This window comes from Coenobita brevimanus, chromosome 34 (assembly GCF_032717465.1).
Source record: "Coenobita brevimanus isolate Jiangsu-jjx chromosome 34, ASM3271746v2, whole genome shotgun sequence".
In the NCBI taxonomy this organism is placed as follows: domain Eukaryota; kingdom Metazoa; phylum Arthropoda; class Malacostraca; order Decapoda; family Coenobitidae; genus Coenobita; species Coenobita brevimanus.
In genome coordinates this window covers 18,730,281-18,750,439 of record NC_136987.1, presented here as the reverse complement: position 1 = coordinate 18,750,439, position 20,159 = coordinate 18,730,281, and the positions used below count along the sequence as shown (strand labels likewise).

The window sequence follows — 20,159 nt, the reverse complement described above, 5'->3', positions numbered from 1 at the left end:
TTTAGTGTTTACCATGTCTTGATCGGGATAAGCCTAGCATTTACTCCTGCTGATGTTAGACGATTTTCATTAACTAAGTGGGACATACAAGGCAAAGAGAGTAAATTATCGACGCCAAGGTAGAGATATTCGTTATGGTAATGCCCATATAATATCAACTATATGTTAATAACAACTTTGATCCATATTCGTACCCCATTGTGCAATGCTGGTAAGTTACAACTTGTAGTTACACTATGGCTTCCACTGCCTCCGTCCCGTCTTGTTTGGTGGTGGTAAAAGTGAAAAGTGAAAGCAAATGTTGTATTAAAAGGGGCTTATAGTTATTTTCCTTTTGCAAAATCTAATCTTTTCTTGAATTCTGGTACTGTTTCTTTTTGTTGCGATTAATTCTGATACTTTTATTTTCTCTAACGATTACCAACGCGCCTTCATTAAGATTTTTTTGCGATGACACAGCATGATACAACCAAAGACACTCTAATATTTCCATCCTCTTTTCTTGCTACTAGAATATACTTCACTGGATGTAGTAAAATTAAATGTGAAAGATGCGTTGGTATTCAAGTGGTTTCAAAGGCTGCGTTCGGACTCTACGGACTACTCCGCTCAGCACAGTAATTTAAAAGTTATGATCACTTTGTCATATATAATCTGCGCATACTTCAGGAATTTTTAAATGTCACAGCCAAGACGAAGGCGTTTTCAATATGATATTAGCGATAATTTCACCTGGATATTTACCTTGATGTCTTACGTCCATTTCCGCAATGTTGTGGTACTGGAAGGGAACACTTTAAAATTTCCTGCCTGTCTCCTAGCATCCTCCTCCGTCTCCCTGTGTCTCCTGCACCTGAACTGTGGCCGCATATCACTTGCTGAGCCATTAGGGAAGAGTCTTCACACAGCAGTTATTTAAATATCTGGCAAACCCACACCATTTTGATGCCACGCATGCCATAATCAACAGCGTTTTATTGTCTATGAGTGTGTACGAGTTTGTTTACCCTGCTGTTTAGACTGTTGGATACTAGGTTTATCGTGCTAGGACTAAAAACATCAATGTAGGTGGAAAAATCTGGGATGATTTTGAGCACAAAATGACGCAGATGACCAGGCTCTAAGCTTTACAAGATTCGAGACGTGTCCTTGCCCTCCCAGCTGAAGAAACAGGTGTTGTAGATAAGGAGCATAATGGGAGGCGAGGACGAGGGGTGGAGCAAGAGTGAAGGAGTTATTGCTGGAGAAGAAACACAGAGCAGCAGGATGACTGATGGTCCGGCAGAGATAAACAATACTGACACTGTACTTACATTTACAGTAAGTTATGATTTATATGTTTTTGTGAGATGCATGAAAAGGAAATGTGTGCTTTTATGTGAGATGCTGCATTTTTGACACCGAACTGACATCTTCAGTGAGTGAAGAATGTTATTAACTTATGGGTGAACTTAACACCATGTTGCATATTAATGGCGCGCTCTGATTTCGAAGCAATGAAGTATTCACTTTTGCGAGAATTAAATCATTCTCAGATACGTAAGGAGTGAAGAATAATTGGCTACACATTTCCTAGAGCTACCGTCCTGATTATCAATAGATCATTTGAATTTTCAGAGGGTAAAGAGTTACAGCTGGATAGGAAGCATAGAATGGGGCTCGATGGCAGATGGTCAGTCAAAATTACGCACTACTCACACTGCAGTCAAGTTTACAAAGCGTGTCACTGATATATTATTTTTTTGAGATATTTACAGCATAACAAATACATTTCAGTACCATATATCATACTGGTGACACATTCAGAGTTCAAAGAGTGAAGAATTATACAGATTTTTGAGAGATTTCTACAATATACTGACCTCTGATAGGACTCGAAAACTTTTAGATTAAGGAATTATATGAGTGCACTGCCAAGTAATGCTATCACATTCTCAGAGTGACGAATTACATGTATGCGTCGTTGATACAAAATATATTTTCCTATCTATATTCAGATATTTTCAGTGAGGAATTAATTGAACATGATGCTAAGCAAAGCGATCAAATTCCCAGTGTGACGTAATATACACACGCATTGTTTATACAAGACATATTGTTACTTTTGTAATGTGACATATTCGAATTCAAAATCTAACATGAAACTGTATTAACTTCTACATAATGATAAGAGCTCTTTTCCATTTCATATTTGTCATTTTCAAGTGGATTTATTCAGCTTAGGAGAGTCCCTGGTGGTGAACGGATCAGTGAGGGACATATCTAGTCCTTCCAGTTCACATCGTACATTATAAAGTAAATACAGTTGTCTCATGGTGGCACAGTTACAGATCAGAAGTACGTCATTGAAGTGGAGGGGCTAATAAAGGCTGTTTCTAACCACATCCGTTTGAGATAGCTTATCCTAATCTTAGTAGTCTACAGATGGTAAGAATAAAATTATAAAATCTATAAACCCAATGAAGGGGTTAATGAAGGTTGTAACTAATACCATTCGTTAAAAAAAAAAAAAAAAAAAAAAAGAATCTCCAAAGATAAATGGAATCAACTTCACTTGGTCGTAATGAGATTATATTCGTTATTATGCTGAAAGGGTTAAGCTGCCCACTGCGTGCTCCTCCCAACATACTTTGCTCAGACAACTATAAAATACCATTATTTATCTCCTCCAACGGAGCCGAAGGAGGTCAAGTACTCACCCATCTTTGTCTCTGTTTGTTTGTCCACAAGCTATCTCAAAAAGTAATGGACAGATTTCAATGAAATTTTGTGGATAAATGGGTCATTGTCCAAGGGAGGCTTGCATTAAAATTGGCGGTGATCTGAGTTGTCTGGTAATGGCTCTGGCAGAGGTATGTGCTCTCTGCCTGCTGTTTTCTTGTTTCTTCTTGAATTACATTACACTATCACAGCTAACGAGAGACTGATGTCATTTACCCATGCTTTACAGTGACGTCTTTTACCAGTCTATTATTGTCATCCATAAACTATTGTATTCACCTTACGAGGAACTTTTGGTAGTCCTGCGGTTGCTGAAGGCTGTTACCTTACCCCTTTAGCTTGATAGATCTCTCTTAAGATAAACAAAATCATCTGGCGGATGCAAGAATGAAAAATAAATACGACAGTGTGGAGATTTTATGCTTTGTGTGTTTCCCATCCAACCATCTTAAACTTTAATATCGATAGTTCCAACATTTTAGGCTTAGTTTACACTTGAGTATCAACGCTAATGAGAGAGACTGGTGTTAATCATGGTAGTGATTAATGGCATGGTTGAGCTATGGCACTGAGTTATAAAAATATTCTGGTACGATATATTAAATTTTATCAGTCCTTGATATATTGTCATTTTATTCTTGATTACGCCTAAAGATTTTATTCGTATCACGATTAAATTTTCGAAATGTAGGAGTTATATATATATATATATATATATATATATATATATATATATATATATATATATATATATATATATATATATATATATATATATGTATTCTTTCATACCCAGAGGTTTTTCGTAATATTAATAAAATCGCAGGTAGCATGAAAACTAAATGATATTAATAGGTCATGGCAGTGAAGAGGTTAGTGGTTGTGAGTCATGTCATTTCTGAATTGTCACTGGGAAGCAGATCAGATTAACGTACTCAAATTGCCCAAATCCTCTGATCATCATCATCATCATCATCATCCACCAAAGATGGGGTAAGTTATGGCAGTTTGCATAACACATAGCCCTGAATAAGAAGTTCAAATTATACATTCCGATTAAACTAAGGTCAGTGTATCAGACATGCAACCTACCGATCTTCCCTTGGAACGCGATCCGCAGCAGTTATTTTAATCCCAGGAGGAGTGGCCACCACAAATCACTTCCACGTCGCCCTGTCCTCTGCCATTAGTCAACCTAACCTTCATTCCACATCTTCTTCATTGACGTACTTATCCATCCTGCACGCCACCTCATCACCCTTCGCTATCCACCTTATGCACACTCTCCTGATCAATCTCTCTCTCTCCATTCGTTCCACAAAACCAACCCATCTCAAAGTACACCTAACACTTTCCTTAAATCCTCATCCACACCACAGAAGGATATGAGTTATGAATTAGTGGGTTTTAGTGTGACAAGGCACTGTAGGTGTTCACTAAATATTTGTAGTAAGACAGACAGCGAAAACAGCATGTGAGAGGAGCTGTAAGGTGATTACTGTATTCAGTGAAATGGGTAAAGCATTTACAGTACAGTGGGTTTTGAAAAATAATTAACTGTGCAAAGATACTTTATCTGCATGGATATATGAAGCTTGTGTGAATGGACCAATACAAATGTTGACGATATAATGCAATAGATGCTCCCGTGGTTCTTTGGTACATACTGGGACAGGACTTGAGAGAGGTATAAAATGGAGTGAGATGGAGAGCGAGGGTGGTGAGAAACAAAATACCAATATGGTGTGTGCGGTTGTTACTGTGTTGCTTGCAGACAGCGAAAGGAACCAATGAAGACTTGTTCATAGTTATATGAATGGTTGCGGGTGGAGATATCTGAATATGCAGTTGACATTGTTTTAAACTTCACGTCAGCTAATTTCGATTACTCACTGTATAAAGTAAATTATCTAAATGTTACCAAATATATCTGTGTAGTCTATCGCTCCCCCAACGCTTCTTCAGAACAGTGAATTTGACTCCATATCCATACAGCTGAGTAACCTTAACCTTGCCCTTAGCACCGTAACTACCATTTTGGGTGATTTTAACGTACAAAATGTTGAATGGTTATTGCATTATGCCAGGATTGACGATGGTGATCTAGAATGCGAGCTGTTTGTAGAATCGTTTAATCTCACGCAGCTGGTAAAGCAACCAACCAGAACACAAGATATTCCTGACCAAAATGCCCATCTCTTGGATCTATTCATGACAAATAATCCAGATCAATATAGGATAGAGGTATTGTCACCGCTTGGATCCTCTGACCACAATCTCATCAAAGCCTCATTAGTTAGCTCCCTCGAACCTCCCCGTTCTGAACCTGTCAGTGTGACCCGATGGAACTTTCACAGGGCAAACTGGGATGGATTTAGAAATTATCTTGTTGGCATTCCATGGCAGTTTTCTTCTCTAGTGATGTCAGTTCTATCCAAGTCCCACATTAATGACTTAATACTAGTTGGTATGGATTTATTCATACCAAATCAACAGTTCACCAAAAGATCGAACTCTCCAAAATGGTTTGATAACAGCTGTGCAGCAACGGCCCAAAAGTCATTAGCATTTAACTCTTACTTAAAATGAAACACATCTGAATCACTCTGTCAATTTAAAATCGCTAGAAACCATGCAAAAACTTTAATAAATCTCGCTAAATCAAACTTTCTTCAAAATCAAGCATCAAAACTACTTAACAACCTTACTGACGATAGAATAATCTGGTCAACTCCCAATTCTTTCATTAATAACTATAACAGGACATCATCCATTCCCCCACTAAAATCTTCAGATGGCAACATTACAAATGACCCGCGTGGGAAAGCAGGTATCTTTGCCAGTACATTTGCCAGAAATTCTACCATGGAGGAAGTCTGCCAGAACGTCCCAGTACTAAAACTTGACTCTCCCGAAATTGTTCCACTTAAAATACAGACAAGATACGTATAATCCACCCTAGCCAATTTACCAATCAAGAAAGCTCCAGGCCCAGATGGAATACCGCCAATTGTTTTGAAAAAGCGTTCCCCAGAACTTGCCTCTGTTCTAGCCAAATTATTCAGATTATGCATACGTACTTCTTCATTCCCTAATTCATTGAAAGAAACCAATATCCACCCAATTCCTAAGAAAGGTAGTTCCTCTGACCCCTCTCATTACAGACCAATAGATGTCACATCTGAAGTATTTGAAATATTAATTGATAAGCACATAGTTAAGCATCTTGAATCCAACAACTTAATTAGTGACAGACAGAGAATATGGTTTTCGCCACGAAAGATCCACCAGTGACATACTTAGTCTCTTGATTCATACCATCCATCAATCAATCCACCAACATGGAGAAACTCATGCAGTAGCCCTTGATATTTCTAAAGCTTTCGACAGAGCATGGCATCGTTTTCTGCTGTCTAAACTCCCTTGCTATGGACTAACGTCTTTTGTTCCTCTAATTTCCTCATATCTCAGCGACAGAAAAACAAGAGTAAAAATAGATGATATATATTTTACTTTCCTCTTAGTTAACGCCGGCATGCCACAGGGATCAGTTCTGGTGCTGATCTCTTATCTGTCACCCACAATCACATCCATTCATCTGAAGATGACTCAACACGTTACAGTTCATTCACACACAAACACCCATTAACAAAGTATAATATCTCTTAACTCTCAACTCAGCACAGCCATTTCCATAAAAAGACTAATCTACGATCAACGAACGGGAACAAAACAGCCTTGTCTCATCCAATGCTAGTAAAAGCAAACATTTACAATTTACTGATAGACAGATATTGCCAGATTCGTATATTACCTTCAGTGTTACTAATATTCCCATCTATAGCAGAGGTTCCCAAACTGGGGTCCACGAGAGGGCCCCAGGGGGTCCGCGACACGATGAAATAAATTAATATTTTTTTAGCTCTCCTAAAAATTAATAAGCAAATAAAAAAAACCTACACCGACTCTCTCTCTCTCTCTCTCTCTCTCTCATCCCTGATATCCGCAGTCTCTCTCTCTCTCTATCTCATCCCTGCTCATCCCTGATATCGGCAGTATTGATACTTTGGTATCCATGTGCCCACCATTACACATTGTACTTAAATCTTCTTGGCTCTGCCGCTATAAAGCCTAGAGGTATTGCCACTCCTTCTCCTATTTTTTTTGTCTCACATGATATGTCATGAGGGGAGAATGTCAACAAGCAGGTTGATGTGGTACCCTTATCGAACAGTACTGAGTAGAAGAATGGATGATATGGCCGAGGACATCAGTGTACAACTTTTGGAGCAAGTGAAAAACTGTGAGTACTTTGCACTGCAACTGGACGAGAGCACAGATGTCGGAAACGAAGCACAGCTGCTTCTGTATATCAGGTTTATCAGTGAGGGGAAATTTATTGAGGAGATACTCAAAGCCATAAAGGGTAGGACTACCGGGGAGGATGTTTTTCGGAATTTGGATGAATACATGGAGTATAATTTCAATGACTGGTCTCGTTGTGTGGGTGTGTACACTGATGGGGCCACTGCTATGACAGGTTCGGTAATGGGATCGTTGTCTTCATAGAAGCAAAAGCCCCCAGTGTCGTCAACACACACTGCATGCTCCACCGTCAAGCACTTGTTGCAAAACGCAATGATGATGAATTACTTCAGGTTCTGCAGGTTGTTGTGAATATAATAAACTATGTAAATGCACACCCTCTGAAACAGACTTTTTGAAGCTCTTTGCCATGAAATGGGTGCTGATTTTCATGGCTTGAAGTGCACTGTTTATAGCGTGGGGCAGTTTTGAATCGCGTTTTTGCACTGCGGAGAGAGCTGGCCGATTTTCTTTCATTACAGAAGCCAGACTTTAGTAGCTATTTCAAGGATGAGTCATGGATGATGAAGTTAGCATATCTAGCAGACATATTTGAGCATCTACATGTACTACACAAGAGCATGCAAGGCCTTGAATTCTGCATTTTGAATGTGCATGACAAAGTACGTGCATTCAAGTATAAGGTTTCCTTGTGGGAAAGCAAATGCCAGGAAGAAGTCACTGAAATGTTTCCACTTAATCACCAGGAATGTCTGACTTCTAGTGCAGACAGCATCACGCCCCTTATTATTTACCATTTAGCACATCTGCAAGGCTACTTCAGGGACTGTTTCCCTAAGCTTGAAAACTCCCTCCTGATCTGGATTAGAGATCCTTTTGCAGCCGGGGTAGGATCTGAAGTCGCAAGAGGAACTAATTGAAATATCAAATGATGAGGGTATGAAAATAAAGTTTTCTGCCCTTCCACTGTCATAGTTCTGGATCTACTTAAGAAATGAATATCCTGCCCTGACTGAGAAGGCTTTGAAATGCCTTTTGCCACTTGCCACAACCTACTTGTGAGTGACAGGATTTTCTACGCTGAAAGTATTGAAAACCATGCACAGAACACACCTACAGGTAGACAATGACATGCGTCTGGCATTCACTAGTACCAAGCCCCGTATTGATAAATTGTGAAACAGCCACCAAGCCCATCCATCCCACTAGACAGGATATGCCTGATAGCCTGATTTGTGTTTAGTTATGAGCTTTTTTATACGGAGATAAACATGTTTAATTTGTTTTTTAGTGATGATATAACATTGTATTAGTCTATTGTGGTAATGTTTGCACAAAATTTACACTGTTTGGATTTAAAACAATGGAAAAATATTGGAAAGAAAAATGGGTTTATTTATTAATACTTACTTCACTTAAGAATAAGTAAATATTACATGTACAATGTACAGGGTACGCTAATGATAACCTTTGTTTAGTTGCGGGTCCTCGGCTGGAGCTCGTGTGTATGGGGGTCCTTGACAGGGTTGGATCAAATACTGATTTTTAAGAGGTCAAATACAAATACAAATACTTGTGACATTATAATGCAAAAATACAAATACAAATACCTTTTCTTCTGGGTGCCAAAATACAATTACAAATACAAATACATTGAAAATGTATGTAAATATAGTTCAAATACAAATATATTTGTATCTGATCCACCCCTGGTGATAATATAGGAAAACTCAAGAGCTCATGGGACTCAGGACTCAGGAGACACGGCTACAAGTCTCCCCAGATGCACGTTGATGTTCGATCTGAACCTGTGATCTAAGGCAACGAGTCAGACAAAAGTGGCGTGGCATTTAAATTCGAAATACAAATACAAATACAAAATACTTTTTCTTCTAGGTGCCAAAATACAATTACAAATACAAATACATTGAAAATGTATTTAAATACAACTAAAATACAAATACAGTTGTATCTGATCCACCCCTGGTCCTTGATATGATAAAGTTTGGGAACATCTGTCCTAAAGTATTGGAATTCTCGGTGCCTCATTTAACAGTGTCCTCAGCTAGACCTCTCATGTCGGAACGCTTGCTAAAACCGCCTCATAGAAACTTGGATTATTGTACAGAGTCCGTAACTTCTTCACAAACGCGCAGTTAGCTATAATGAATAAGAGTCATGTGTGCTCTCAGCTTGAATATTGCTCACTCTTGTGGAATGGATGTGGAGAGGTTGCATTAAAGCAACTATTGTAGACAAATTTCAGAACAAAGCTGTTGGAATTCATTAATAACCCTGCCATTATAAATAAACTACCTCCCCTACAAGTAAGAAGGAATGTTGCCTCCCTGGCATTATTTTACAAATATTTTTATTGCAAATGCTCAGACGAAGTTGCATCCATCGTGCCACCTCTCCATGCTTTTCCTCTTGCTACACAGGAATCTGGTAGCGCTTGTGACTGGAACATCACTCTTCCATACTGCAGAACTTCTGCCTATCAGAATCCATTCATTCCCCGAACTGCATCTCTCTAGAACTCGCTTCCCCGGGGTAGTTTCCCCAAAACTTCAACCTACAGCTGTTCAAGTCCAACTTTTACAGATATTTTATGAATGGAGGACGCCAGTAATTTGGTGTATGGATTATTTCTTTTATTTGTTTGTTATTCCTTTCTTTTTTCCCTTATTAAAAAAAAAAGAAGTGAATATTAAAAAATAACGTTATATTTGATGAAAGAGAGAGCAATTCATTCTGTGATGTACAGGTGAATAAATTTAGCATTCAACTGACGGAAGTCGAGTACAGTGGTGCACCGAAAATAAAGTACGGGAACGGTGAAAAGGAAGCAGAGTATTTGAAGGAGGATACCAGTAAAGTGCGCTTTGTGAGTGCCTGACGAATGAACGAGCGTTTGTACATACACCTATCATCATAATTTTTCTTGGTGTTATCTGCTGAAAGAATCTTTTCTCTATATCACATAGTAGAAAAGTTATTAGCTTCTGAAAACCATCGCGGTCGGGCCATGTCGTGTCGGGCCTCTCATTTCTCAGCTGAACGTAAACATCGCTTCGCTAAGCTTGCTCGCTCGTAACAAGTATAGGCGATTGACACGAAATAGGTAACTGGATACAGAGGCTACAAGTGCACTGCATAAATATGGAATTTCGTGAAACCCCAGAGTACTTACTGCACTTTTACTTTTCTTTTTTATTTCTCAGTCCTCTTTTGTGTCACTTCTTCAACCTGACCCATTCAGTGAGATATGCAAACTTAGATAATTCATGCACAACACCTGTAGATGTTATCCACCAGACAGAAACCATACGTAATCTACAGGTTAATAAACAGTCTCGACAACCCTTTCACAGCTCTGGCTGGCCTTTGGTAATGTATTCAGATTAACACCTGACAATATCATTCAAAGCAAAGAAATCCTAATTAGTCAGCGACTTAATGATGGAACCTAATGTCAAAAACACTAACAGACTTGCGCTGTGTGTTGTAAAACAGTTCTGACTCCCAGAATACTTGTTGTTCTAACTCTATATCGTAGAAAATTTCTTGATTCAAAGAAAGGGGTTCTTGAAATACCTGCCACATAAAATTGAATCATAAATTATTCTCCTTTCTCAAAATTCGTGCCGTCCTACGTACATATCGGAAATACCCTATTGCTAAAACACCTGCCATTCTAAGTCAGTATCTTTGTACGTCTGTGTTTCCTACAACACCTGCCATCTGCTGAAATATTTGTCCTAAGTCTGTATCCTAAGACATTCATGTTTCTTAAAATGCCTGATAGTTTAAATTTGTTATTATCAAGGATCCCTCAACACAATATCTCCACGCTACCTGCCATCATCTGTTGTATTTTAAAATATTACTAATATTTGTAAAACCTGTCATCCCAAATATGTGTCTTATAATAATCTATCTATCTATCTATATACCAAGGCTGCTTCCCCCAAGGAAAGGGAGGTAGCCGAGACAGGACGACTCTCCATTTACTCATCCATTCAAACACATTCATTCGCATCTTAGCCCCAAAGGGGAGAACGGACAGATCCTCACCGCATCACACCGCACAAGGGTCAACTGCGCAATGCAAGCAGTGACATCCACAGCAGGGCCCGACAGCAGAACTGGTTTACCCCTGCCACATCATAACAGACCCATCCCCTTACCCGCACCTGATATTTTAATACCGATATTCGTGGTTTCTAAATGACCTGCTATTTTATATCTGGACTGTATATGTCTCGTTCCTTAAACACAGAAGAATAATCCTACAAAACACTTACCACCACAATGTGTACCATTCCTCGTTCCCATATTGCAGACACTCCTCGTCTTCAAAAATTACATACCATCCCAGCTATCCTGTACAATATTCCCAGTTGGTAAACTATCTGTCGTCCAGTGTGTGTTGCAGGGGCAGGGGAGGGGGCTCCGCGCCTCCTCACACACCTGAATCCATATAATATCCTGTTTACTCCTCAGTGCATGTGTTATTGTTAATATTATCTACGGGTTGGGTGGCTTAAATCTACTAAAGTTCGAAGTCGTGGGATAACGTTTAAAACGGATTCCCAGGCGCTGATTAGTTCAGTATGTTGCTTCATGACCATTGCCAAGCCCCCCTGTTACGTAGCCAGACTAACTGTTTGTTTGTAACGCCACTATTTCTTTCTGTTCATAATACATTAATATGCCATAATTGTAGTTATTCATTTATACATGTAATACAACTGAGTATTTCCAGACCGAAGGAATAGATGTTTGAGTCCCATTTCAAAGGGCGCTACTTCTGATATTTCTCTTACTCTTGTACCATTCTGTTCCTGTTTCTGAAGGCGCTGGAGAGGTATGCCTTCATGGGGTGGCGCTAATGCTGCTGGACAGGACCTGTCCGAGTACAAAAACGTCCCCCAGCTCCCCAGAGGAGGATAGTTGGCTGCAGCAGTAGTTTCCTGCGGTCCATTAGCCTTACATGCAAATAAACCTGGGGTTGCAAGAACTACTACTACTGCTACTGTTCCTGAAACCCTCCCAGACCATGTATTAGTAGGAATGCTGCTGCTGCCTCTGCGTATAACGATGATGATGATGATAAAGTTGATGATAATGATGATGATGATGATGATGATGATGATGATGATGATATGATGATGATAATGATTCTGTATTTGACAAGAGGTGGCAAATTTACCATTGACTGCCAGCATTTCTCTGGACTGTAGATCATTTGGGGTCAGCCTAAATAATCTCCTAGGTTCACTAATAACAGAAAACAGTGACGCATGATATTCTCTGAAGTCCTTGGTTGCTGTTATTTCCTAAAGCCATACAAAATCATTTGGTGTTACCTTGTATTTTATACTTAAAAACACCACCCCCATACAAAGGATTAAATATTGCTACGTCAGTGCCTCCACCAACAGTGTTAAAAAAAAGAAAGAAAATGAAAAATTGTTGAAAACTAACATCAGATTTTCATTTGCGTGAGAAAGGTTAATAAATGAAGAATTCATAAGTGTAGTAAATCATTTTATACATGCAGTTTATCTGGCAGTTGGTGATTGCTTAAAAATTGCTACTTCAGTGTTTTCCGCTAAACAGCTTTAAAACCAAAAGTAATTTTTTAGTCCGATATCAAATTTCTACTCGACCTGAAAATGTTGATCCGCAAGAATCAGTAAATATATATATATATATATATATATATATATATATATATATATATATATATATATATATATATATATATATATATACTTTTTGTAAAAAATTCTTGCCCCATGACGCTATCGGAATGTTTTCCCGTAACTTTGTTGACTTATTACTTTACACTGGGATGACAGAAATGGAAATGTCACATTAACGAACGCTATGACAATAATTCACATCAGTACTTACGTCATTAAGAGACAACTGTGTTTGGGCTGTAGGTCACACACATCTGAATTAGGCCAGGTTTGAGGAGTTTTCGCTGTCATAATCTAGCAGTAGAGCTGTGCAGAACTATAGTTATTTATGTGTGTGCCATCTATGTCTGACATATGCTGTGAGGGGTAGTCTCGAGGGAGGAAAAAAATGCGTCTTTGCCTCTTGCTCAGTAATGCCACCTCTTCCTGCACCTCTCCTCCTTCCTTAACATGATGTTCTCACCGGATACCTAACGCCGCATCCTGTGAGGCCTTGATAAATGGACCTCAAGGTGCTTGTGTCTATTCAGTAACGACCGCTCATCTCAAGACACATCGACACCCTCCTTCAAATACCGTACCCCTCATCTTATAAATTAAAATTACAAAAATGTTGCAATGCACTTCTAAATCACATCGACAACAGGCCAAATATACACAAACAACTCTATTACTTGTATGTTTTACGAATGATCAACTTGCCAGAGTTCTCCAGTAGTGAAGAGCAGTTTTCATTAACGCATGAATTGCAAAGACGGCTGTATTACGGTATTTAATTTTCTATGGCATTAAGTGATCTTCATCAGCTTAGGGAAAAACCTCTTGTAGTAAATGGGTTAAAGAACACAACTAACAGCCAAATGCCAAAAATTAAATCGAGTTACAATGTCCGTATTTTATCATGGCTAATCCATCTGTCTATTGCCAGACGCCTCAATCCCATAAGGGGTGGCCACAAACAAATTGCCTCCATGTCGCCCTGTCCAACGCCATTTCACTGCCCTGCTTTTAGCTCACATCCCCCTCTCTCATATATATACCTTTCCACTCCATACCTCCATCTCATCCTCGGCCTCCCCCTCCACCTCACTCGCATACACTCTCCTTGTTAGTCTCACGCTCTCCATCCTCTCCATATGCCCAAACCACCACGGTGTATTTCTCCTAACGCTTTCCATCACATCCACATCCACACCACAATGCTCCTTTACTTTCTTATTTGTCAGTCTGTCTATCCACGTAACTCCACATGCTCCTCTCAAATAACTCATTTCCACTGCTCTCACTCTTGACTTGTGTCCTTCCATCAAGGTCCAAGTTCACGTCCATACGTTAGAGATGGTATCACAATATTGTCATGCAGCGACTTTTTTACTTCCATGCTCAATACCCTGTTCCTTATCACTGCTTTCAAAGACCCAGCAACCTGTCTCCCCTGTTGTACCATTTCAAGCACTTCACCCTGGCTAATATTCGGTGATATTATTCGTCCCAGAACAAACTTGAAGCCGAATAGTTAATACAGTTAGACTTCTGTGACTCACGCAGCTGAATACAATCGTACAGTGTTTTCTGGAACAGAATACATGAATGATCTCGAGCATGACATGATTAATCAGGTAAATTTAGTCTTCAACCAGAATGTGATTTCTTACTGCTTATGGTCCTATTTTAAGAGTGGGCAGTCGAATGTGTATGCAGTTGCCTGATTCATGTAACTGCCATTTATAAAACAGTTTTGGTCATTAGATATAGTCAGCCTACGTGCCTGGTAACAGAGTTTGTTCGGAAGGAAAGAAGCCAAACGCGTCTTTCTCTCACAGTGGAATTGGCACATCAGTGTCAGAAAACGGGTTCTTGCTTGTCCCTCTTTTGTCCATGCACAGTAATTTAGGCGGCACAGGGGGCTTCACAGCTCCCATTCCCTTGCGATTTATTTTGCATATTATACCTTAAATTATTTTGTGTTATTTATGGTGTTGTAATATATATATAAACTTTGCATCTGTGACATACATAATAAAAAGTGTAACATGCAATTTATTCATATATATACTACGTTTGAATCTGTGACATACAGAATAATACTGAAGTGCAATGTGCGGAGTAATTCGTTTAGGAAAGGTGCTACACGAAGCCTCTAAAGTCGCATACAATCAGCCCTGTGTAATAGAATCCTTTACACGTCAGGGATTCCGAACCTAAGAAGCAAGACTGGCACCCTTCCAGCCTTCTTCGATATTAATGATTGGTTTATAAAATCCTCTTCACTGGCCATGCTCTTCATTGTCCTCCCATTTAGTAATTTCTCTTTCCTCAATTATGGGTCCTACCTTAGGCTTCATCACAGCTTCAAGACACTGTATAGGAATTACTGACCACAACTTTCTCAGGATTCTGTTAGGGCTGCAGTTTAGTCAAGATCTTATTAGGCTTACACTCTGCTTCGAAGCAGCGTAAATATAACACTGAACACAACCTCTCCGTCCCACATCACGGCTGCCGTCGATCCCCGTGCCTGCAAACGCCCACACTTTCACCTCTCATTCCAACCAGGACCATAACCAGGATTTTACTATGGAGGTGGCATAAGTTTTAGTTGTAATTCTTGAGATGCAGTTGCTTACAAAGTAGTGCTAGTGTATCTAGATTAATAAAATAATATTCAGTCTTAAATAGTAAAGAAAGCAACTCAGGAAACAGTTATCAATACCTGAATGAAAAATAAAAAAAATATATAAAACAGTAAATGACTGCCTTCCCGTTCAGCTTAATCTGTTAGAAAGGAAGGAGTGGAGGTCCTTATCCTCCCCCCCCCCTCCATGGCTGAACCCATGATTGCAACCCGCTTGAATAATACCAGTTAAGTCAAGCTTACCCAATCGGCCTGACACAGTTTTTAGGCAGTATAATACAATTACTGAGCTTTCTCTGTCCTAGATTACGGTTGCAGTTGATTTGCGTGCTTGGCCATGCCAACACATATTTTACCTGCCATTCCGCAGCACACACAAATCCTTTACACAGCACAGCATGGACATTTCTTAATTGCCTGCATTCAGTCGTGTACAGAAAAATCCCGCGTAGTGTAAAAGTCTAAACGGAAAATGCATTTACATTCAGCCACTTGCTTTGACGACAACGTGGTGTTTTTGGCTTGAATTTTTGGGAGGTTATTGTGCCCTTGTCAGTAGGCCGCCTCTGGCCATTTATCACTCATTTTCTTTTTGTTTATTTCACTTACTAACGTTCAAGATAAGTCCAAACTTTGTTCTTGCACTGGACGACCTTACTAATTTTTCCTTTTTGTTTTCTGTTCTTAACTTCGCCAAACATTTAAGTTTAAGTCACTATTTTCATTACCCTCCGTTTGTCCGGTTTAAAGAACAATATATATATATATATATATATATATATATATATATATATATATATATATATATATATATATATATACCAAACATGCAAGAGCACTGACAGCAGTTTATACATTGCTCATCATTCGTTAGTTTATCCAGTACGCCGGCTAATTTTAATATTCTTTTCTGGTTACGCTCGGGAGATTTTACTCAACCTCGTTGAAAAATTCCTCTTTCATTTTACCCGTGTTTTAAGGTAACCTCCGATTTCTGAATCCAGTGTTTTGTCGACTTAATATAATCTTGCGGTATTTACGTTGTTGCTTAGATTAACTAGACTTTCAATTTACTGTAATTATCATTTCATCATGTAGTGGTCAACCTTGTAATCCTTTTACTGCCTTTATTTAAACGTGTCAACATTCAGTGGAGTTTATTCAGCTGAGAGGAAGCTTCAGACTGGACGATTTATGTTATGTATGGGTTAGAGCCACCACCGCTGTAATTCCTTTTATTTAGTCATATGGTGCCAGCAAGGGTCAGTGTGACATGACATCATCGGACTGATCAAATTTGTAATCTCTCTCTCTCTCTCTCTCTCTCTCTCTCTCTCTCTCTCTCTCTCTCTCGTATTATGCCTTTTTAAAACTGCCTCTTCACTTTTCCCAAATTTTCTTTATATAAATCAATGTGTATAACCTATATTTGTCTATCTTGAAATTCAGTCTTTTTTTTTTTTTTTTTCTTCACTCAGCGATACCTCTTAACTTTATACAGGAATTCGTGGGTAAGCTAGTGTTGTGCTTCTTCCTTCTTTCATAGTTTTCTCCAACGTACAACATTCCCAGATGATGCTGAATTACTGGAGCCTTTCGGTATTCATTAACTCTATTAACGTTTTATTTTTATTTTACTTTTACTGTCATGTCCAATATCTTTATTTTCAGGATACTTCCAACTCTTTGTTCTGTATTCGTTGGTCGCTTCATGATTATTGTTTACTGCGTGGATCAAGCAACTTTCACTTCAGCTGCTGTCATCATCGACCCAACTCGCTTCGACATCTTAATCCTCGAATCATACTACTATTTTTCTCTCTCTCTCTCTCTCTCTCTTTTTTTTTTTTTAAATCTACACCACACAGTGTTTTCACCCAAGACATTTCCTCATCGGTTAACATCATACCCAATACTCTCTCTCTCTCTCTGTCTGTCTGTCTGTCTCTCTCTCTCAGAGCACAAGAAAGACCCGAAGGTATGTATGTCTGTCAGTTAATGGATAGCTGGGCACATTATATGTACGAAACCCCCAGACGAATGAAACAAAATACGGTAGGATGAGAGAGACACACCTTAGTTCGACTGATAATTTTATAGTACGAAATGCCATAAAGGGTAAGTTGTTTTCTTAATCTTCCCAGTTTAGTTGGCATGTTTATTGAAAAATTGATAACCTTGTAAATTGTCTGCTCCACTGCGTGATGAAGAACCGGTCTGATAGTGGGAAGGACGGGTTGTGTGTCGCTAATGAGACCCCGGGCCCATCACTGTGTCCTACAGGGTTGACGCCACTCACACGTGTTATTAGGAGGCAGCACCACACTGACTGCCCGTCACCGATACCAGCCCTCATCATACACCAGGCAGCTACACCACCATCACCACTACAACTCTTCATGTCCTACACTCATACCAAACACCAGTCACCGATACCAGCCCTCATCATACACCAGGCAGCTACACCACCACCACCACCACTACAACTCTTCATGTCCTACACTCATACTAAACACCAGTCATCGATACCAGCACGCATCATCAAGCAGCTACCACCACCACCACACCACACCATACCACACCACGTCCCACATCACTGCCAACACCCACACCAAACACCAGTCACTGATTCAAGCACTCATCACCAAGCAGCTACCACCACCACCATCACCACCGCCACATCACGTCCCACATCACTGCCAACACCCCCACCAAACACTAATGTTATCATGCAGCATTTACCCACCAACCCCACCACCACCACCACCACCACAGGTCGTATTATAAGTCGCATAGAGTGCTTCGTAGCACCTCCTTACTAGGGATTTACTACGTATGATGTACTGAACATTTTCTTGTGTGACATTTATATCTTATTACCATCAACAAGTTTGCGTTGGTAACATACGACAGGATATTTAGGTGTAACGTACAGAATAATCGCTAGGGTAGAGGTGCAACGAGACCTGTGCAAATATAAGGCCACGTTGTACAGTACAACACTGGCAACACTTGTACCCTACACCAATCACTGATGGCCAACACCAGCCATTAAAACAGTTACACCAGCACATTATAATTATACCACAGCCAACATTAGCTTCAGATTGTGAACCCACCATGGTGTAACAGGCTTTCACATGTGAAGAAATAGCCAAGTTTGTTTGTATTAGGAGCAGATAGTTGGATAAATATATTGACAGAGACACAGATATGGGTAGGTAGATTGGTATATCGAAAGAGAGACTGATTGATAGGTCGACTGGATGATAGACATATAGACAGTGAAATACTTACGTGAAATAATTTACCGCGGGACAGGTAATTATGCTTTGTTATTCTGTGGCGTGTCTTAATTAAATGTCATACCTGCAACTCTGTATAACTGCAGTTAGCCAGTGCATCACCACCTGTTACACATTAATGTCTTTAACCACTTCTACCTGAGCACTTCACTTTTATTTTATGGTTGTGTTAACAGACCATTATATTCAGCCAAAGGAAAGTCCCCTGTTACTAAGGAGATTAATGAAGTTTGTATGTAACCTCACCAGATCCAAACGTCTATGCTAAGGTGATATAGTGATATTAAATTGAGCTATGCCTTTCCACTGCACAAGGGTCACTGAGGCAGATAACCACTGTGGGTTTATGATATAAAAGACAAAAGGGTCTACCACATCCATTTCCCTTGGTTGCTGTGGTGAATAAATCCTATGGAAAAAGCAAGACAAAATAAGTCATGGGACTGAAAGGGTTAATGTTGGTAAAGGATACTTCTGATAAGTAAATGTAGTGTGTTAGTAACTTCCTTAATATGATATATTTTTCTCGGGATCGTCCAAATAGAGAGGTTCAATATAGCCTTTCATTTACCTCTACCCTACAGGAATTCTCCTTTTATCTGAATTCTAGAAGAGCCTGCAGGAAGTATCATAAACAACTGAAATACGTCACCGAAGTCAGGAATACAATTTTAAGTCTTGTTTTTGTAATTACGAGAGTTATTTATAAAAGCACTGCCGTTATTGGTAACCAGGAGGTCAGGTACGAAAATTTATCCCTGTGCATTCATACTAGGACAGGGATCTTGCAGCCCCATTTCTGTGGCTGTATGACCTTTTGTCGATATGAAGCTTTACCTCTCTTGGCCTGTATTATTGCATTGCCGTTACCTTCAGATATTTTTTATAGTTCATGTTAGAAAAGACTTCTGCTAGGTAAGAGGATATGTAAGGCTATATCTAACCCCTCCAGTTTGCAAAGTTTTTACTAGGCTAAATAAAAGCGTCTTAAACATAGAAAGAATAAAAATAAAATCCCAGTGATAGGGTTACTATTGTCTAAAGCTAAAGTGAGCAGTGGATGCTTGCTTCACGAGAATCTCATTCTGAAATTTATCAGTCAAACTGCTTAATATTCATACTTATATATTGTTTTTATGCTTTCACTTCTTAAAGTTCCTGAATAATGAACACTGAAAGCTGGTTAAGGACGTTCTATTTTATGTTATCAGCGAAAAGAAATATAGAAAAGAAAAATGAGTGTACACCCTGCTCCCCCATCTTATCCTTGGTCTCCCCTTCCCGCTTTACCCCTCCTCCCCCACGTAACTCTCCCAGTCAATCTTTCATTTTCCATTGTCTCCACATGACCAAATTCAGAGTCATCATACTGCTGTGTGCAGAGGCGAGGCTGGTGTGGTGGTGGAGAGGTGTTGTAGGAGTGAGGTGACGGCATTGAGGTGTGGCAATGTTGAGAGGTGT

General features: G+C 39.4%; 1 protein-coding gene across 1 annotated transcript; it reads left to right on the top strand.

Annotated features, from left to right (window-relative positions):
- The first annotated feature begins 6,969 nt into the window (after positions 1 to 6,969).
- On the top strand, positions 6,970 to 8,866 carry LOC145396012 (zinc finger BED domain-containing protein 5-like). Its single transcript, XM_080269478.1, has 2 exons — positions 6,970 to 7,261; positions 8,772 to 8,866. Exons 1-2 carry the CDS (start codon positions 6,970 to 6,972, stop codon positions 8,864 to 8,866), a joined length of 387 nt encoding a protein of 128 aa, XP_080125604.1.
- The last annotated feature ends 11,293 nt before the right edge of the window (positions 8,867 to 20,159 follow it).